At 40.7% G+C, this 17,145-nt stretch overlaps 1 protein-coding gene across 6 annotated transcripts in view; it reads right to left on the bottom strand.

Moving 5' to 3' along the window:
- Positions 1-17,145, bottom strand: part of LOC144608148 (calmodulin-binding transcription activator 1-like) — an 863,868-nt gene that overhangs the window by 823,647 nt on the left and 23,076 nt on the right. For all 6 annotated transcript variants that reach the window (XM_078425569.1, XM_078425567.1, XM_078425568.1 and 3 more), the window contains exon 2: positions 8,826-8,944. In XM_078425569.1, the coding sequence (XP_078281695.1) occupies positions 8,826-8,944 (119 nt within the window). The remainder of the gene's footprint in view (positions 1-8,825; positions 8,945-17,145) is intronic.

The following is a 17,145-nucleotide window of genomic DNA, read 5'->3' on the forward strand; positions in this document are numbered from 1 at the left end:
GCAGTCCTTGTTACGTCGGCTGCTTTCCCAAGGGAGTATGAAATGTGGGTGTTAATGGTTTTTTTTGGGGAGAGTGGAGAAAAACTGGTTTCCCTAATGAATTGGGTTGCATCCACTATTCTGCAATTTCTTGGAGACTTGAGCAGAGCAGTTATCACACTAGACGGTGATACATCCCAACAGAAGATAGACACAAAAAACTGGAGTAACTCAGTGGGACAGGCAGTATCTCTGGAGAGAAGGAATGGGTGACGTTTCGGGTCGAGACCCTGCTTCAGACTGGTGTCTATCTTCGATTTAAACCAGCATCTGCAGTTCCTTCTTAAACATCTATCCCAACAGGATGTTTACCACAGTGCATCTGTAGAAAATGGTAAGAATGATTGGAGCGATGCTAAATTTCCTTCTTTAGCACCGTTGATATATACTGGGGCATATACTCCAACCCACTTCCTGAAGTCAATGATCAGCACCTGCGTTTTATCAGATAATATTAGTTACAGGTAGAGGTTGGCAGACTTGGATTGTTTTCTCTGAATTGCTGGAGGTTGCGGAGAGACGTGATAGAAATATATAAAATTATGAGAGGCGTATTCACTGATGAGCCAAAACATTATGACCACCTGCCTAATATGCTGTTGGTCCTCCGTGTGCCACCAAAACAGCGCCGAACCGCCGAGGCATGGACTCTACAAGACCCCTGAAGGTGTCCTGTGGTATCTGGCACCAAAATATTAGTAGTAGATCCTTCAAGTCCTGTAAGTTGCGAGGTGGAGCCGCCGTGGAATGAACTTGTCGATCCAGCACATCCCATGGATGCTCGATCGGATTGAGATCTGGAGAATTTGGAGGCCAAGGCAACAATGTGAACACTTCATCATGTTCCTCAAACCATTCCCGAACAATGTGTGCAGTGTGGCGCATTATCCTGCTGAAAGAGGCCACTGCCATCAGGGAATATCATTGCCATGATGGGGTGTACCTGGTCTGCAATGATGTTTAGGTAGGTGACACGTGTCAAATTGACGTTCACATGAATGGCCGGACCCAGGGTTTCTCAGCAGAACACTGTCCAGAGCATCACACTCCCTCCACTGGCTTGTCGTCTTCCCACAGTGCATCCTGGTTCCATCACTTCCCCAGGTAAACCGCGCACACGTACACGGCCATCCACATGATCTAAAAAAAACGGGGCTCATCGGACCAGGCGACCTTCTTCCACTGCTCCAAGGTCCAGTTCCAACGCTCGCGTGCCCAATGTAGGAGCTTTCGACGGTGTACAGGGGTCATCATGGGCACTCTGACCGGTCTGCAGCTATGCAGCCGCATGCGCAGCAGGGTGCGATGCATTGTGTATTGTGACACATTCCTCCCGTGACCACCATTAAAATTTTCTGTGACTTGTGCCACAGTAGACCTTCTGTCGGTTCGGACCAGATAGGATAGCCTTCGTTGCCCTCGCACGTCGATGAGCCTTGGGCACCCAACACCCTATCGCTGGTTTGTGGTTTGTCCCTCCTCAGACCACTTTCGATAGGTACTTGCCACTGCTGACCGGGAGCACCCCACAAGCCTTGCCGTTTCAAAGATGGTCTGGCCATAACAATCTGGCCCTTGTCAAAGTCACTCAGGACTTTACTCCTGCCCATTTCTCCTGCATCCAACACATCAACTTCAAGAACTGACTGTTCACTTGCTGCCTAATATATCCCACCCGTTGACAGGTGCCATTGTAAGAAGATAATCAATGTTATTCACTACACCCGTCAATGGTCATAATCCTGGGAAAAAGGTTCTGACTGTCTACCCATAATGTTTCCCAGGATGGAAAAAAATCAAATACAAGAGGGCTTAGCTTTAAGGTGAACAAGTTGAAGTGTAAAAGAGACGTGCAGGGCAAGTTGTTTTTTTTACACACACAGCGGATGGCGTGTGCCTAGAACTTGCTGCCGGGATTCATGGTTGAGGCAAATACAAGAGTGGCATTTAAGAGACTTTTGGATATGCAGATATTTGCATACGGATATACAGGGAATGGAGGGATCTGGATGATGTGCAGATAAATAAGAGTTGGTCTTGACATCATGATTGGCAGAGACAAAGTGGGCCAAAGGGCCTGTTCTTGTGCTGTACTGTTCCATGTTCTACGTTCTCTAGTACCATGAAGATACTCAAGAACCCATCTTGAAAAATGGCAAAAGAAGCAACCGTAACCCAGAATGCAGCCCTGCACAACAAAATACTAACTATTCTACTGCTCTATTTTAGTAATTCTTTGAGGTGCATGCTGAACACCTGCCCAGAGGGGGCTGGTGGCATTTGATTCAAACCTGATGAGATTCTGTTGAAAAATACTGACTATGTCCACTGATCTGAATTCCAACAGGCTCAGTTATTAGTGTCTTTAATCTAAACCTCAATCAATCCCATATGTATGATGAAGCAATCCATGAAGGCACCAGATTTTGCCTTTCCAATTTAAATGGACAAACTCATCCGCATTACCATAGATTTTATGTACCAGGACAGTATTTGTGATAAAGGAAGTGAACCTCAAACTTGATTTTCCTTGGTCTGTTCACATTAGGTCCATTAGAAGGCTACAATTTAATAACTTTAGCAAATACAGAGTCTTGGCATAAGGGTCATGGCCTTCAATTCCACATTAGTGTGTGATTTGGGCAATAAATTCATCATGTTTCCTGAAATGGGCATCTTGCGATGATTAAGTTGGCAACATTCTAACATCTGAAGCAGATGACAGTGCTCATGTCTCACTCCAGAGAAAATCAGATATGATTTTAAATCTCAGCAAAATATATCACTGGTTACTATTGAAAAAAGTTTCCTGTACAAGCAACCTCCTGTTTGGACAACTGCGCCATGCTGCGTACGCAGCTTAGATTTTATCTCTTTGTCTATTCTAAATAACATAATAATGATAATGGAGTCACCTGTCAATTTAACAGACTAGGTTCTGTTATAAAGATGTGTTCATTGAAGAGCAGTTCGTTTTGATGTTATCTACATACAATCTGAAGTGCATAGCTTTCTCAAAGTGGTTAATTTGATATTTTACTGAAGGTACACATACATAACTGCTGAAACAATTAGGAGAAATACATGGACACCTAAGCTGGATGTTGCTATTTAATAGAATGTTTGATAAGCTAATGAAGAGTTGGAAAGTCGAGACTTTACTCAAAACTTTAGTAGCAGGGGGCCTGAACTGTTGAGGGACTTTGGGGAAAATGAAGTGAAGCCATTGGGTGTTAGATAATGCAAGAACTTGAAGTTGTGTGTGTCATCAACCAACTATAATGCCAGTCATAATTGATTGAACAAAGATGAGCATTGCTGCATTCTTAAGCAAACAAACTAAATTATAGAAAGTTAAATTATTTTAATCTGCTTTTCACAATCTTGTAATGTCCCAGCGTGTTTCGCAATTCAATAACTATCTTTGTAAAGTAGAAAATACAATTCCCAATTTGCACATAGCAAGCTCCGTCAACAAGGTCATGATCTGACTTTGCATTATAGCAATACTGACTTAAGCATAAATGTTGACAAAGTGCTAGAGTAAGTCAGCAGGTCAGGCAGAATTTCTGGAGAACATAAATGGGTGACGATTCGGGTCAAGACCCTTCCTCAGACTGAATGTATGGGTGTGAGGGAAAGAAAGCTGGAAGAGAGGATAACCAGAACAAAGCCTGACCAGTAATAGGTGAATACGGCAAGGATGGACAAAGGCCAGAGATAAAGACAGAGTGTATGGAAAAAAAAAAAGGATTCAAGAGTTGCACATTCTGAAGCTAAAGGAGGAATATAGGTGGAAGGGGTTCAGGAGGGGAAAAATAAGTGCGAGTCCAGGTGGGGCACAGGGGAGGCACAGGAGGTGGGGGGCACAGGGTGGTTGGGGAAAAAGGGGGCAGATTGTAGTTACCTAAAATGGGAGAATTCAATGTTCATACTGTTGGGTTTGGGCTGAACGTTACCCAAGGCTACACGCAAACTGGAGGAACAGCACCTCTAATTCCGTTTAGGTAGCTTTCAACCCCATGATACGAACATTGAAATCGCGAATACTGGGTAATTACAAACACCCTCCCGCTTCCACCTACATTCTTTCCTCTCGTTTCACAATTCACAACTCTTCAATCCTTTTGTCTCACACATTTCGTCTTTTCATCTCTCGCGTTCCACCTATTAACCGGCCAGGCTTTGACCTGCCCTTTGTCCTGCCTTTCGGCCCAACGTCCATGCTGACCAACATGTCCCATCTACGCTAGTCCCACCTGTCCGCTTTGGGACCATATCCCTCCAAACCTTTTCTATCCATATACCTGTCCAAACGTCTGTGAGACTTGACTTTCAAGCCTGGAGATCTCTTTTCTACTTTCTCTAGTTTAGTTTAGTTTAGAGATGCAGCATGGAAACAGACCCTACAGCCCATCGTGTGCAGACCATTGATCCCTGTTCAATAGCACCATCTTACACATCATGGACAATTTATAATCTATACCAAAAACAATTAACCTACAAACCTATACGTCTTTGGAGTGTGGATGGAAACCAGAGCACCCAGGAAAAACCCAAGCGGTTACGAGGATAACATATAAACTCTGTACAGACAGCACCAGTAGTCAGGATCAGACATGGGATCGAAGGCTGTAAGGCAACAACTCCACCGCTGTGCCACCATGTCACCCCTACTCTAATATTTCTTAAATGCAGGTTTGTCACAAAGACTGATTTTACTACAATAGAATCAATATTGTCATTCCTAGATCAGAATGTTATGTGCAAGCAACCATAGGAACTTGAAATGTATGCAATATTCGGAATATTCAATAAGACGTTGTTATTCCACAAGATCATGACATACATCCAGGCACCCAACCAGACTAAAAGTTTGTACTCTCCTTTATTAAATTGAAATTTCCTTTTCTTTCTATTTTCTTAGCTCAACAACATTTCCTTATTTCAATTCTACCAATGAAGAATACCTTACAGTTTTAATGTAAAAGTCGATGTATTCTCAGAGATAATGGATCTTTTATGTAAAATTAGAACAAAATTGGAACCAAAATTCTTTTTTTTGAAACCACCTCCCTCCTTTTTTTCATGTCCTTTTCCATATTTATTTATGGAACTGCAGAGCTCTGTAAAACATTGGAAAAAAGGTGACATGGTGCAGCATAAGGTTATTTCAATAAATACCATACAATCATTTATATGTTGTACTTTCCAGCCAAAATTTATTGTAATCATAGATTGCAGGTTTGCACACAGTGATTTTGTCTTTATTTTCACAAACAATAATCCATCATTTAGCACCTATTCAGTGTTGGACACTATTTCCTTATTTGCTTTTGCATCATTCTTTTGTTTCAACAGAAAGAACAAGCATGACGAGCTATAACCAGGGATTCAGCAAAACATAATTTTACACATTGCTGTTAAGAGCTTTCAACCAGAGCTAATCGGCAATGCGTGCAGAAAATCAATTATACTCTATCAGTGATTAAGGGAATTCAAATTGATTTGTATCTTTTATCCAGCTTTCTTGTAAAATTCAAATTCCAAATTTATGAACAATTCCTAGAACCAGGGCATTACTATTGTATAAAACATGTGCCTGAATGAACCGGTGCTATTGTCAATCAGATACAATACTGCTGCATAACAGGTGATTCAGAACACAAGGCAGGCAATGTCTGAACAAACAATTCAAACTATTGATTTATATTAAATGCTTTACATCCATGACTTTGTGGAGCTTTGGATGGAGATACATCATATATTTAGTGACTTGACTGAAAGAAAAATGTGTTATGTATTCAAGGTGTAAGAAATAAGCAAATTTAAATTATTTTCTAAATCAAATCCATCTTTTTAATTATTTGTGTAAGAAGGATCATTTTATTTATTTAATTATTTTATTGGTTACACCAGTTGATTACTTGTTCAAAACAATACATACATGCATACACAGACATCGGGGTTAGAATTTAAAAATCTTTGGGTTAGAATTTTAAAATCACAACTGCTAGGTTTTGTGTTTATTTGTAAATAAACATCAGAATGCCTGCATATATCAGCTCTAATAAGATAATATTCATAGTCAGGAATTAACCAGAGTAAGAGAGAAATTGAGAACTATTGATAGATCCATTAATGTGCTTTGGTCACGTGACTTAATGTACGGTCATAATAATCTTGCAGAAGGACCTTCCATGCAGAAGGTCAGCCAGTATTTTTAACTACAAATAACTTTTCCAGAATAACACTCTCATGTTATAACACTCTCACACACAGAATAACACTCTCATATAAAGATAACTCTTATCTTTTCAGTATGAATACAGCTACAACTGATGGGAGTCCTCTTTTGGATTCCTAAAGCTTGATTCCCCAAGTTATTCATTTGATAAGGCAACAAAATCTGTGTGTAAGAGCGAAAAGGAGAAGTGACAAGCAATATAATCTATAATATTACACATAATCTATGTGTAAGGGAGAAAAGGACAAGCACCCAGCACCTGCCTATCTCATACGCCCATTCTCCTGACATTGGCCAAATGAGTGGGTGGATTCATGCAACCTTATGAAAGACAGAGATTCCTTCTTCCTCCTTGTCTCAATACTCTCATTGCAAAAAGGTGAAAAATCACATGCCATACAACAGAATTGGGTAAAAGATGACAATTTGAAAATCATTAGGTTCCTGCTTCCAAAAGTTTACATTTTTTAAAATCTCAGCCTCTTGTTTAAATCCCTTCATGGTTTTGACCTCTGCCCCAACAACACAATCATCAGTATACTCCAGGTGCTGCCATATCTGGCTTCTTGCAGTCCCCAACATCCTTCACCCACCGATGAAAGCCATGCTTTCAGATGACCAAGCCAAATCTCTGGTAATCTTTCCCTCTCATTTCAGAACCTCTTCAATTATAGCCATTTGGGCCAATGTGAGCTGCTCATGAAATACCTTGGGGCACGTTAATCTATTAAAAGCAGTTAGCCCAAGATAATAGAACTATTTCTATACCTTGCTATACTTTTCAAAATTAGCTCTTAACTTGGTCACGCTTTGTCATAAGACATCTGACTGTCAGTCAGATAATTGCCATTGGTTAAATCTATATCTGTAACCTTGCTTAATTGTGCTAATTGACATGTTTATGTCCTGTAGTTGACATTGATAATCTCAAGTCTTTTATTTTGCAGTTTGTATTTCAATCCAACTGTATTATGAAAACGGCAATACAATTGTACAAAAAAAAAGATAGAACGTGACGCAGATTAGAATCCATATAAATTGAGGGGAAACGCATATTAATTTTGCAAAATTTTATTCTGATATATTTATACTATTGATTAAATGTCAGTCACCACCACCAATCCAGGCTACAACTAGTCAGCTGCAATTTCAAATATCAACCTTTCAGCATACATATTAACAACAGGTATGACTAAGGAAATTTAACTTCACACAAATTTTTCCCATCCTTTTTTTCAAAGCATTCTTTATGCTCATAACAATAGTTGTTTCATGATATTCATGAATTAATAAATTCCAATCGCTGAAATATGGGTAATGTTAGGCCGATATTCAATAAAATGAAATCACAGCAAGTGGCTGCAGGACAACACAACTTGGTTGTGTCGATAAAGAACAAGTTTCTGATGAGAAATCGGTTTACGAACACATCTCAGGATGTATCCCGGGAACTGCTTTGACAATCAGCCATCCGAATGCACACAGCATGTTACTTTTTTTTTTTAAAAGGAAGACGACTCTCAGCTTTTCTAACACCACCAGCATACTAAGAAATCAGGAAAAGATAAAATGCTTTTATAAATCAAAAAAAATGTAATCTTTGTAACAGATTGCAGTAAATGTAACCACTACTTTAATTTGACGACCTTTTTACAAAAACAGAATTAACTTTATCACCATTGATTACTACAATCAAAATTGGAAGTTCAGCTGTCCGTTCCACATTTTCTACCATAAATGCATTAAAACATCAATAAAACCAGATTATCCTCAGAAGTTATTACTTGACACTTATCAAATGAAAGTATTTGCATGTGAAAACAGACATCACTTCCACTGGAAGGTTTCATTGAATATATTAAACCAGTAGAGAGATTAGTAAAGTAGTTAGTTTAAGAGTCAATCCCAGAATACCTAACATAGAAAATAGGTGCAAAAGCAGAAGATTGAAATGTTATCACATCACCTTGATGTTAGGATTGGGCAATGCACTCATGAAACATCTCTTATAAAGCCATTAAGGCAACTGTAAGAGTCAATCTGAAGATCACAATTTGTACACACAGACACATTGGAGCGCATTATCAGAAACCAGAATCAAAACAATCATCACTGCACAGTTCCAACAGATAGGCGAGTGGTTAAGAATGAACAACCACCTATTCATCATACAGGAGTACTCTTGTATACTTTAGAATGCACAATGAAAGATCATAATCCTACTATACAACAAATTACCCAATTCCAGTTTTAATTGTATGCATACATGTGCAAAACTTGATTATTTAAGATTCCAGTTGGAAGCACTGTGTTGGTCCTCAGGAGATGAAAACCAGCAAAACTTCCCTGTTCAAATCAATTACTCCAATTATTTCTTTTTTTAAGTGAGAACGAGCTATCTTCCTTTTCAACTGGCACCCATTCCAACAGCCGCAAATAAATATAGAACCCAATACAAAATCTCCAGCTAACCAGACACCATGTGAAACTTATAAGACCACTTACAATCTCGTGGAATCAGTGGAAACAAACACTTTACCTCATTTGTATTCCAGCGGTGTCTTTCCTTTGGTAAAGCAGAACATTTCGGTAGACATTCGAGTAATTTCTTGGGCAAGAATATTTTCACATGACTGCCATTGCTGTTTCCATGATCATCTGCAAATTAAGCAAAATAACACCAATTATCAATCAATCAAGAAGCTTGTTGTTAATGTCACACAAGAAACAAGTGCAGGAGTTGGCTAGTTCACCTGTGAATCTGCTCCGTCTTGAATCACATTACGGGCTGATCTAATCTTAGCCTCATAATGGCATTCCTGCTTTCTCCCACCGTCCTTGACTCCCTTTCAGTTTAAATATCTATCAGTCACCATCTTGAATATATTCAACGACATTGACTATACTGCTTTCTGGGGTACAGAATTCCAAAGATTCACATGTCTGATACAACAAATGCTTCTCATCGCCACCTGAAATGGTCAACCCCCTTTCCTGAAGCTATGGCCGCCAGTTCTAGATATCCACACCAGAGAAAACATTTCTCAGCATCCAACTTATCAATCCTCCATGGAGATTTGTGTTTCAATAAGATCACCTCACGATCTTCCCTGTTCCAGATATGGGCACCTCAATAAACTTATCTTCATATGTTAACCCCTTCAGCCAGAAATCTACCAAGTGTAATTTCTTTGCACTATTTTCAATGCAAGAATATATTGGCTAAAACACGGCTCCAAACTGTACACTTGGGGAGTACACTCCAGATACACTCTCCCAAGTTGCATTAAACTTCTCCACTTTTAAATTCTATGAACCTTGCTATGAAGGCCAACATTCTATATTACTGTTATTCTTGCATGCTAATGTTTTTGTGTTTCAGGTATTTAAATACCTAGATATCTTTGTACTGCAAACTTTTGTAGTCTCACCGCATTTGAATAATTTCCTTTCCATTCTTCCTTCCAAAGAGGATAACCTCACATTCCTTTTTATTTATACTCTTCTTGCCAAAAACATTAACTGTTCACCCATTGCCGACTATCAAAACTGCAAGAATTGGCAACCACATTTCACATCAACATTGAATACAGGGCAACAAAGTATAGGTCATCCTCAGTTTATGAATGCCCAATTTATGCACAACCTGTAGGTATGAACGAGTGGTTGGGAGATTGGCTGGATGGATTTGCCAGCTGCTGCCAGGTTGCAGACATATATCATTGACGCAAGTTGGGATTTTGCTACATCGAATCCAGGAAGAATACACTTCTACTCAACACATTGATGTCCATTGTGCAAATTTTATCTCGAGACACGTTGTCTGTACCAGCAGCAGTATCCTTTTTAAAATCTTCAACAGCATTTAAAACCTCATCCACAGCAAAATTTTGCAAAAGATTATTAGCCTGAGATAGGTTCAGGCTAAATTTGTTGATATTACCTTTATTATTAAGAATGGCAAAGTGAAATTTTAAATGCTCTCCTGGACAATCTATTCCAAAGCAACAACCACCTCTGTAAGCATCTTCTGCCGTGTGTGAACTCACTTTATGGCAGCATTTCCAAACAGTTCTCAAGAACAGAATCCTGGCATAACCAAGAGCACTTCACATCGTCTGGCTAAGCAATAAAAACAAGCATACAAATAAAATAACTTGGCATAAGCTCATAAATGAAAGGAGTAGAATTAGCTCATTCAGCCCATCAAGTCTACTCCGCCATTCAATCATGACTGATCTATCTCTCCCTCCTAACCACATTCAACTGCCTTCTCCCCAAATCCTCTGACACCTGTATTAATCAATAATCTATCTATCTCTGCCTTAAAAATATCCACTGACTTGGCCTCCACAGCCTTCTGTGGCAAAGAATTCCACAGATTCACCACCCTCTGACATTATTCTAGATTGGGCTGATATGATAAGAGTCATAGAGTGATACAATGTGGAAACAGGTCCTTCGGCCCAACTTGCCCACACCGGCCAACATGTCCCAGCTACACTAGTTTCACCTGCCTGCGATGGAGCCATATCCCTCCAAACCTGTCCTATCCATGTACCTGTTTAACTGTTTCTTAAATGTTGGGATAGTCCCTACCTCATCTACCTCCTCTGGCAGCTTGTTCCATACGCTCACCACCCTTTGTGTGAAAATGTTGCCCCTCAGATTCCTATTGAATCTTTTCCCCTTCACCATAAACCTATGTCCTCTGGTCCTTGTTTCACCTACTCTGGGCAAGAGACTCTTATGCATCTACCTAATCTATTCCTCTCATGATTTTATACACCTCTACAAGATCACCCCTCATTTTCATGCGCTCCAAGGAATAGAGTCCTAGGCTACTCAACCTCTCCCTATGGCTCAGACCCTCCAGTCCTGGCAACATCCTCGTAAATCTCTGTATCCTTTCCAGCTCGACAACATCTTTCTTATAACATGATGCCCAGAACTGAACACAATACTCTAAATGCGGTCTCGCCAACATATTATACAACTGCAACATGACCTCCCAACTTCAATATTCAGTACTCTGACTGATGAAGGCCAATGTGCCAAAAGCCTTTTTGACCACCCTATCTACCTTCAGGGAACCATGCACCTGCACTCCTAGATCCCTCTGCTCTACAACACCCCCCAGAGCCCTACCATTCACTGTATTGGCCATGCCCATGTTGGACTTCCCAAAATGCAACATCTCACATTTCTCTGTATTAAATTCCATTCCCAATAATCAGCAACATACCACACAAGCACAAGATCAGCAAATGTTAACCACCACTCTTTGCCATTCACAAGCATTAACATTGCCAAATACCTCACTGTCAATTTCCTTGTGTCAGAACTGATTAGAAACTGAATTGAACCAGCCACATGTAGCTACAAGACAAAGTAAGAGGCTGCATATCCTGCGAGTTACTTCCTACCTCCCCAAAACCTTGCCATCATTTATAAAGCAACAAGTCAAAAATATTCACTACTTATCAGTAAGAGTGCAGCTCCAAAAACTCACACGTCACCACACAAGACCAAGCAGCAAATTTGCTTCATGTAACCTGAACATTTTCTCTTGATCACTGGCACACTGTTATTGCAATGTACATCAACTACAAAATCAGGCAGATGAGCGAGGTCAAAAAAAGAGAGGAAAAGATCCGAGTGCTTGCGCAAGGCGTACAACGGGGGTCAAAAATTTACACACAAAATTACCAGTTTCAAGCCTCTTAGTGCATTACAAAGTAAAAACAGACATTACAAAATAATGTGAATATGTCACTGTACACTAATAACATTTTGAAGTAAATTCGCACATTAATTGATAATCAGCCCAAAAAGGTGGTAATTGGCTTTCTGCTGTGTTTTATATTTTAACCCTGTCTTAATTAATTTAGTTATATAATCTTGCACTTAAATTTAATATTTATTCATTACAGTTCCACCACTGATTCTCTGGCACTCTTGGTTCCAGAGCTTTGCTGGTTTATCCAGCAGGAAAAGGAAGTCGGCTATGGGGATAGATTTGCTGGCTCCAACTGGGCTGGAGTTCCAGAGCCCCGGCCGCAGGTTGCAAAATCAACCCACCGATCGGCCGTGGAAGTCCCGATGAGGTCGAGATTGGCTGCCCTGCCCAGCCACGGTGCCACATTTCGGGGGAAACCTCCAGGGCGCGCGGGAGGGGGGTGTCTTGCGGAACCCCTTGCGACCTCTAGCGGAACCCTAGTGTTCAGTACAAGTCGTTTATTTCTTTTTCTTTTGGATCCGATTTCTCCGTTTATTTGGCAAAGTCAAAAATGCGGAAACCATGCAAAAAACGCAGAAAATGGATTTTAAAAACGCGGAAATCCGGAGAAATGTGGAAAATTCACATGCCTGCAAAAAGCATGCAGCAACTTGCCAGGACTGCTGCAACAACACAAACTGATAACATGCAACTATCTATTAATTAGCTCCCCAAATCGTGGGCCACAACCCCCAATAAAAGCTGCAACGTCAGCTAAAGGATCGAGACTTAGAACATAGAACTACAGCACAGAATGAGCCGTTCGGCCCACAATATTTGTACCGAACATGATGCCTAAGTGAACTGATCTCATCTGCCTGCACATGATCCTTATCCCTTTATTCCCTGCATTTCCATGTATCTGTCCAAAAGCCTCCTACACGCCACTACCGTATTCATCACCACCACAACCCCAGGCAACATGTTCAAGGCCCCCACCCACTTCTGTATGAAAAAAAAAACACCCCGCTCATCTCAATTAAACTATCCCCCTCTCACCTCAGAGCTATGCCATCGAGCATTGGACATTTCCACCCTGGGAAAACGGTTCTAAATGTCTACCCTATCTATGCCTCGCATAACTTTATATACTTTTATCAAGCCTCTCTTCTACCTCCAATGCTCCAGAGAAAACAATCCAAGTATATCCAACCCTGTAGCTGAAACCATCTAATCCAGGCAACATTCTGGTAAACCTCCTCTGCACCCTCTCCAAAGCTTATATATTTTTTGTGTAATGGGACGACCAGAAGTGCATGCAATATTACAAATACGACCTAATGAATGAATGAATTAATAAGTTTATTGGCCAAGTATGTACACATACAAGGAACGTGCCTTGGTGCCTCTGCGCGCAAGTAACAACACGAACATACAGTAAACAATTAAGAATAAGCATAAAGCATTAAAGCATTAAGAATACATCATTTCGGTTTTAAACATGAGTGAAATAAACCAGGGCAAAAAGAGACTACAGACTTTTGGTTATTGGGTAGAGCTACTACTTGCGGTAAAAAGCTGTTTTTATGTCTGGCTGTAGCTGCTTTGGAGTCGCCTTCCAGAAGGAAGTGCTTCAAAGAGTTTGTGGCCAGGGTGAGAGGGGTCAGAGATGATCTTGCCTGCTCCCTTCCTGGCCCTTGCAGTGTACAGTTCGACAATGGGGGGAAGGTTGCAGCCAACAACCTTCGCAGCTGATCAAACGATTTGTTGCAGCCTCCGGATGTTGTGCTTGGTGGCTGAGCCAAACCAGACCATGATGGAGAAGGCGAGGACGGACTCAACGATGGCAGTATAGAATTGGACCATCACTGCCTGTGGCAGATTGTGTTTCCTCAGCTGCCGCAGGAAGTACATCCTCTGTTGGGCCTTTTTGACTGTGGAGTCAATGGTCGCCCCCCCCATTTAAGGTCCTTGGAGATGATGGTTCCAAGGAACTTAAGTGACTCCACAGATGTGACTGTGGTGTTGTTGATGGTGAGTGGGGGGAGGGGAGGGGGAGCTCTCCTAAAGTCAATAATCAGTTCAACTGGCTTAAGAGCATTGAGCTCCAGGTTGTTGCGATGGCACCAGGATGCCAACTGGGTCACTTCCTGTCTGTAGGCAGATTCATCCCCATCCTGGATCAGTCCAATCAGGGTTGCATCACCCGCAAACTTGAGAAACTTGACAGAGGAGTCTGTGGAGTCCTATTGAGTCCTATAATCAAAGTCCTATAGAGCTGCATCGTGACTTCCGGACTCTTGTACTCAATGCCCAGAGCAGTGAAGGTAAGCATACCATATCCTTCTTTGTCACCCGATCTATTTGTGCTGCCACCTTTAGTGAGCTATGAACTTGGACTCCAATATCCCTTGGCACATCAATGCTGTTAAGGGTCTTACCATTAACTGTCGAGTCAAGTCTACCATGAGGGACCTTATCAAAGTCATTGAAATGCATGTATATAACATCCACCACCCACCTTTACCAATCTCCTTCGTCACCTCCTCAAAAAAAACCTCAATGTTAGTGAGACCTGACCAACCGCGTAGAAAGCCACACTAGCTATCCCTAATTAGCCCATTCTCTTCCAAATGGGAGTAAATCCGATCTCGAAGAACTCTCTCCAATAGTTTCTCTACCACTGACGCGAGGCTCACGGGCCAATAGTTCCCTGGATTCTCTCTACTTCCTGTCTTAAACAAAGGAACAACATTGGCCACTCTCCAGTCCTCCGGGACCTCACCTTTGGCTAGAGAAGTAACAAAGATTCTCATCAAGGCCCCTACATTCTCCTCTCTTGTCTCCCTCAATAGCCTGAGAGAGGTCCCATCAGGCCCTGGGGACTTACCCACCATAATATTCTTCAAAAGTCTCTGCACCACCTCCTTCTTGATCTCAAACTGTCATAGCATTTTTGTAGTCTCAACACTGACCTCACTGTCCTCCAAGTCATTCTCCTTGGTAACGGATGCAAAGTACTCATTTAGTACCTCACCTACATCCTCCGACTCCAAGCATAGATTCCCTCCTTTATCTTTGAGCAGTTCTACGTTCTCCCTGGACCACCCTTTATTTTTAACATACATATAAAAAGCATTGGGATATTCCTTACTTACAAACCACATTTGACCAAAAATGTTGCCTTTGATATCAGTTCACCTCATTAGAAGTAAAAATATTCAGTTGTTTATCTTATTGAAGAAAATGTTTTTCAAGTATATTCATTTTCTGTAGGTTTGTAGTGCTTTATCTTCAATCGTTTAAAAAGAGTTTATGAATGAAAAGAGAACAGTTTTAAACAAAATTCTTTTTTTGTCCCTTCTGAATGTGTTATGTCAACATCATATAAATCCATTCCTTCCTCAACCTAATTCAAGTAGACAAGTCATGATTGAGCATCTCAGCAGCCAATTTAAACACCAGGGTCATCGACAAACTGGTTTCTGTCCTCAAATGACATCCCTCAGCATATTAGAAGTAGCTATCACTGGATAATATTCATAAATATGTACATTGTTACTTTATAACTACTTAATGCTAAGGTCATGAAGGTCAATTGACAGTACCTTAACAACAGCAGGGCAACCAATTAAATCAAGACAAACCAAAAAATCTAATCAAGACTCCAGCTTTATGTTGTAGAACATAAGGCAATAAACATGCTCATTTTCTTTTCATAATCCATATTCCTTTTCAGATTTAAATAAATATAACAAAATATTATAACTTTGACAGCAAGCAAGTAATAATTACAATATTCTGAACGACAAACCAAAAATGGCACTTGCAAAAGAATATGCAAAACATCAATTACAATGCGTAACAATAGAAAACTAGAGGTTTCATTTACAGATTCAATCTTGCATTGGTGGGCTTTTAAGAAATCATTTGCATTGGTGTTTCAAAAGAACAATCCAACTTTTTTTCTTGTCACCAAAAAAATCTTGTGCTGTTTTGCAAAGCATCAGGAAACCGGCATTCTAACATTTTGAAAGTGCTGAAAATTTTGAAAAATTTCCAGTGTTTAAATTAAGTCATGCCAACTGAGGAAAAGATTGAAAACAACGAAAACAAAGATGGATACGGACAGTAGATACAAGAAAGGAGCTGCTGGTAATGGCATGCCACCCACTACTTGCAAGTTAGCTTCCAAGCCCCATATAATCCTGAAGTAAGTTATTGCTGTCACCATCATCATTGGGCTCAAATACTGGATTTCTCTGCCTCACAGCAATACGAGTAGTAGATGCAGTAGCTTCCCATTTCCAAGATTTTATAGATTCTCAAAATCATCGTACAAATTGGAAGTAGCAAAAATAACCTCATATTTAAAGGCAGAGAAAGTGAGAAAACAGGGAACTCGATGCAGAAACAATGAACAACAGATGCTGGTTTGCACAAAAGTATAAATGTGAGGGTATCCACTTTGGTGGCAAGAACAGGAAGGCAGATTATGATCTGAATGGTGTCAAGTTAGGAAAAGGGGAAGAACAACGAGATCTGGGTATCCTTGTTCATCAGTCACTGAAAGTAAGCATGTAGGTACAGCAGGCAGTGAAGATGGCATGTTGGCCTTCATAACAAGAGGAGTTGAGTATAGGACCAAAGAAGTCCTTCTGCAGTTGTTCAGGGCCCTAGTGAGACCACACCTGGACTATTGAGTGCAGTTTTGGTCTCCAAATTTGAGGAAGGACATTCTTGCTATTGAGGGAGTGCAGCTTAGGTTCACAAGGTTAATTCCCGGGATGGCGGGACTGTCATATGTTGAAAGACTGGAGCGACTGGGCTTGTATACACTGGAATTTAGAAGGATGAGAGGGGATCTTACTGAAACATATAAGATTATTAAGGGATTGGACACGCTAGAGGCAGGAAACATGTTCCCGATGTTGGGGGAGTCCAGAACCAGGGGCCACAGTTTAAGAATAAGGGGTAGGCCATTTAGAACGGAGATGAGGAAAAACCTTTTCACTCAGAGAGTTGTGAATCTATGGAATTCTCAGCCTCAGAAGGCAGTGGAGGCCAATTCTCTGGATGCTTTCAAGAGAGAGTTAGATAGAGCTCTCAAAGAAAGCAGAGTCAAGGAATATGGGGAGAA

Source organism: Rhinoraja longicauda, chromosome 30 (genome assembly GCF_053455715.1).
Source record: "Rhinoraja longicauda isolate Sanriku21f chromosome 30, sRhiLon1.1, whole genome shotgun sequence".
Taxonomy (NCBI): domain Eukaryota; kingdom Metazoa; phylum Chordata; class Chondrichthyes; order Rajiformes; family Arhynchobatidae; genus Rhinoraja; species Rhinoraja longicauda.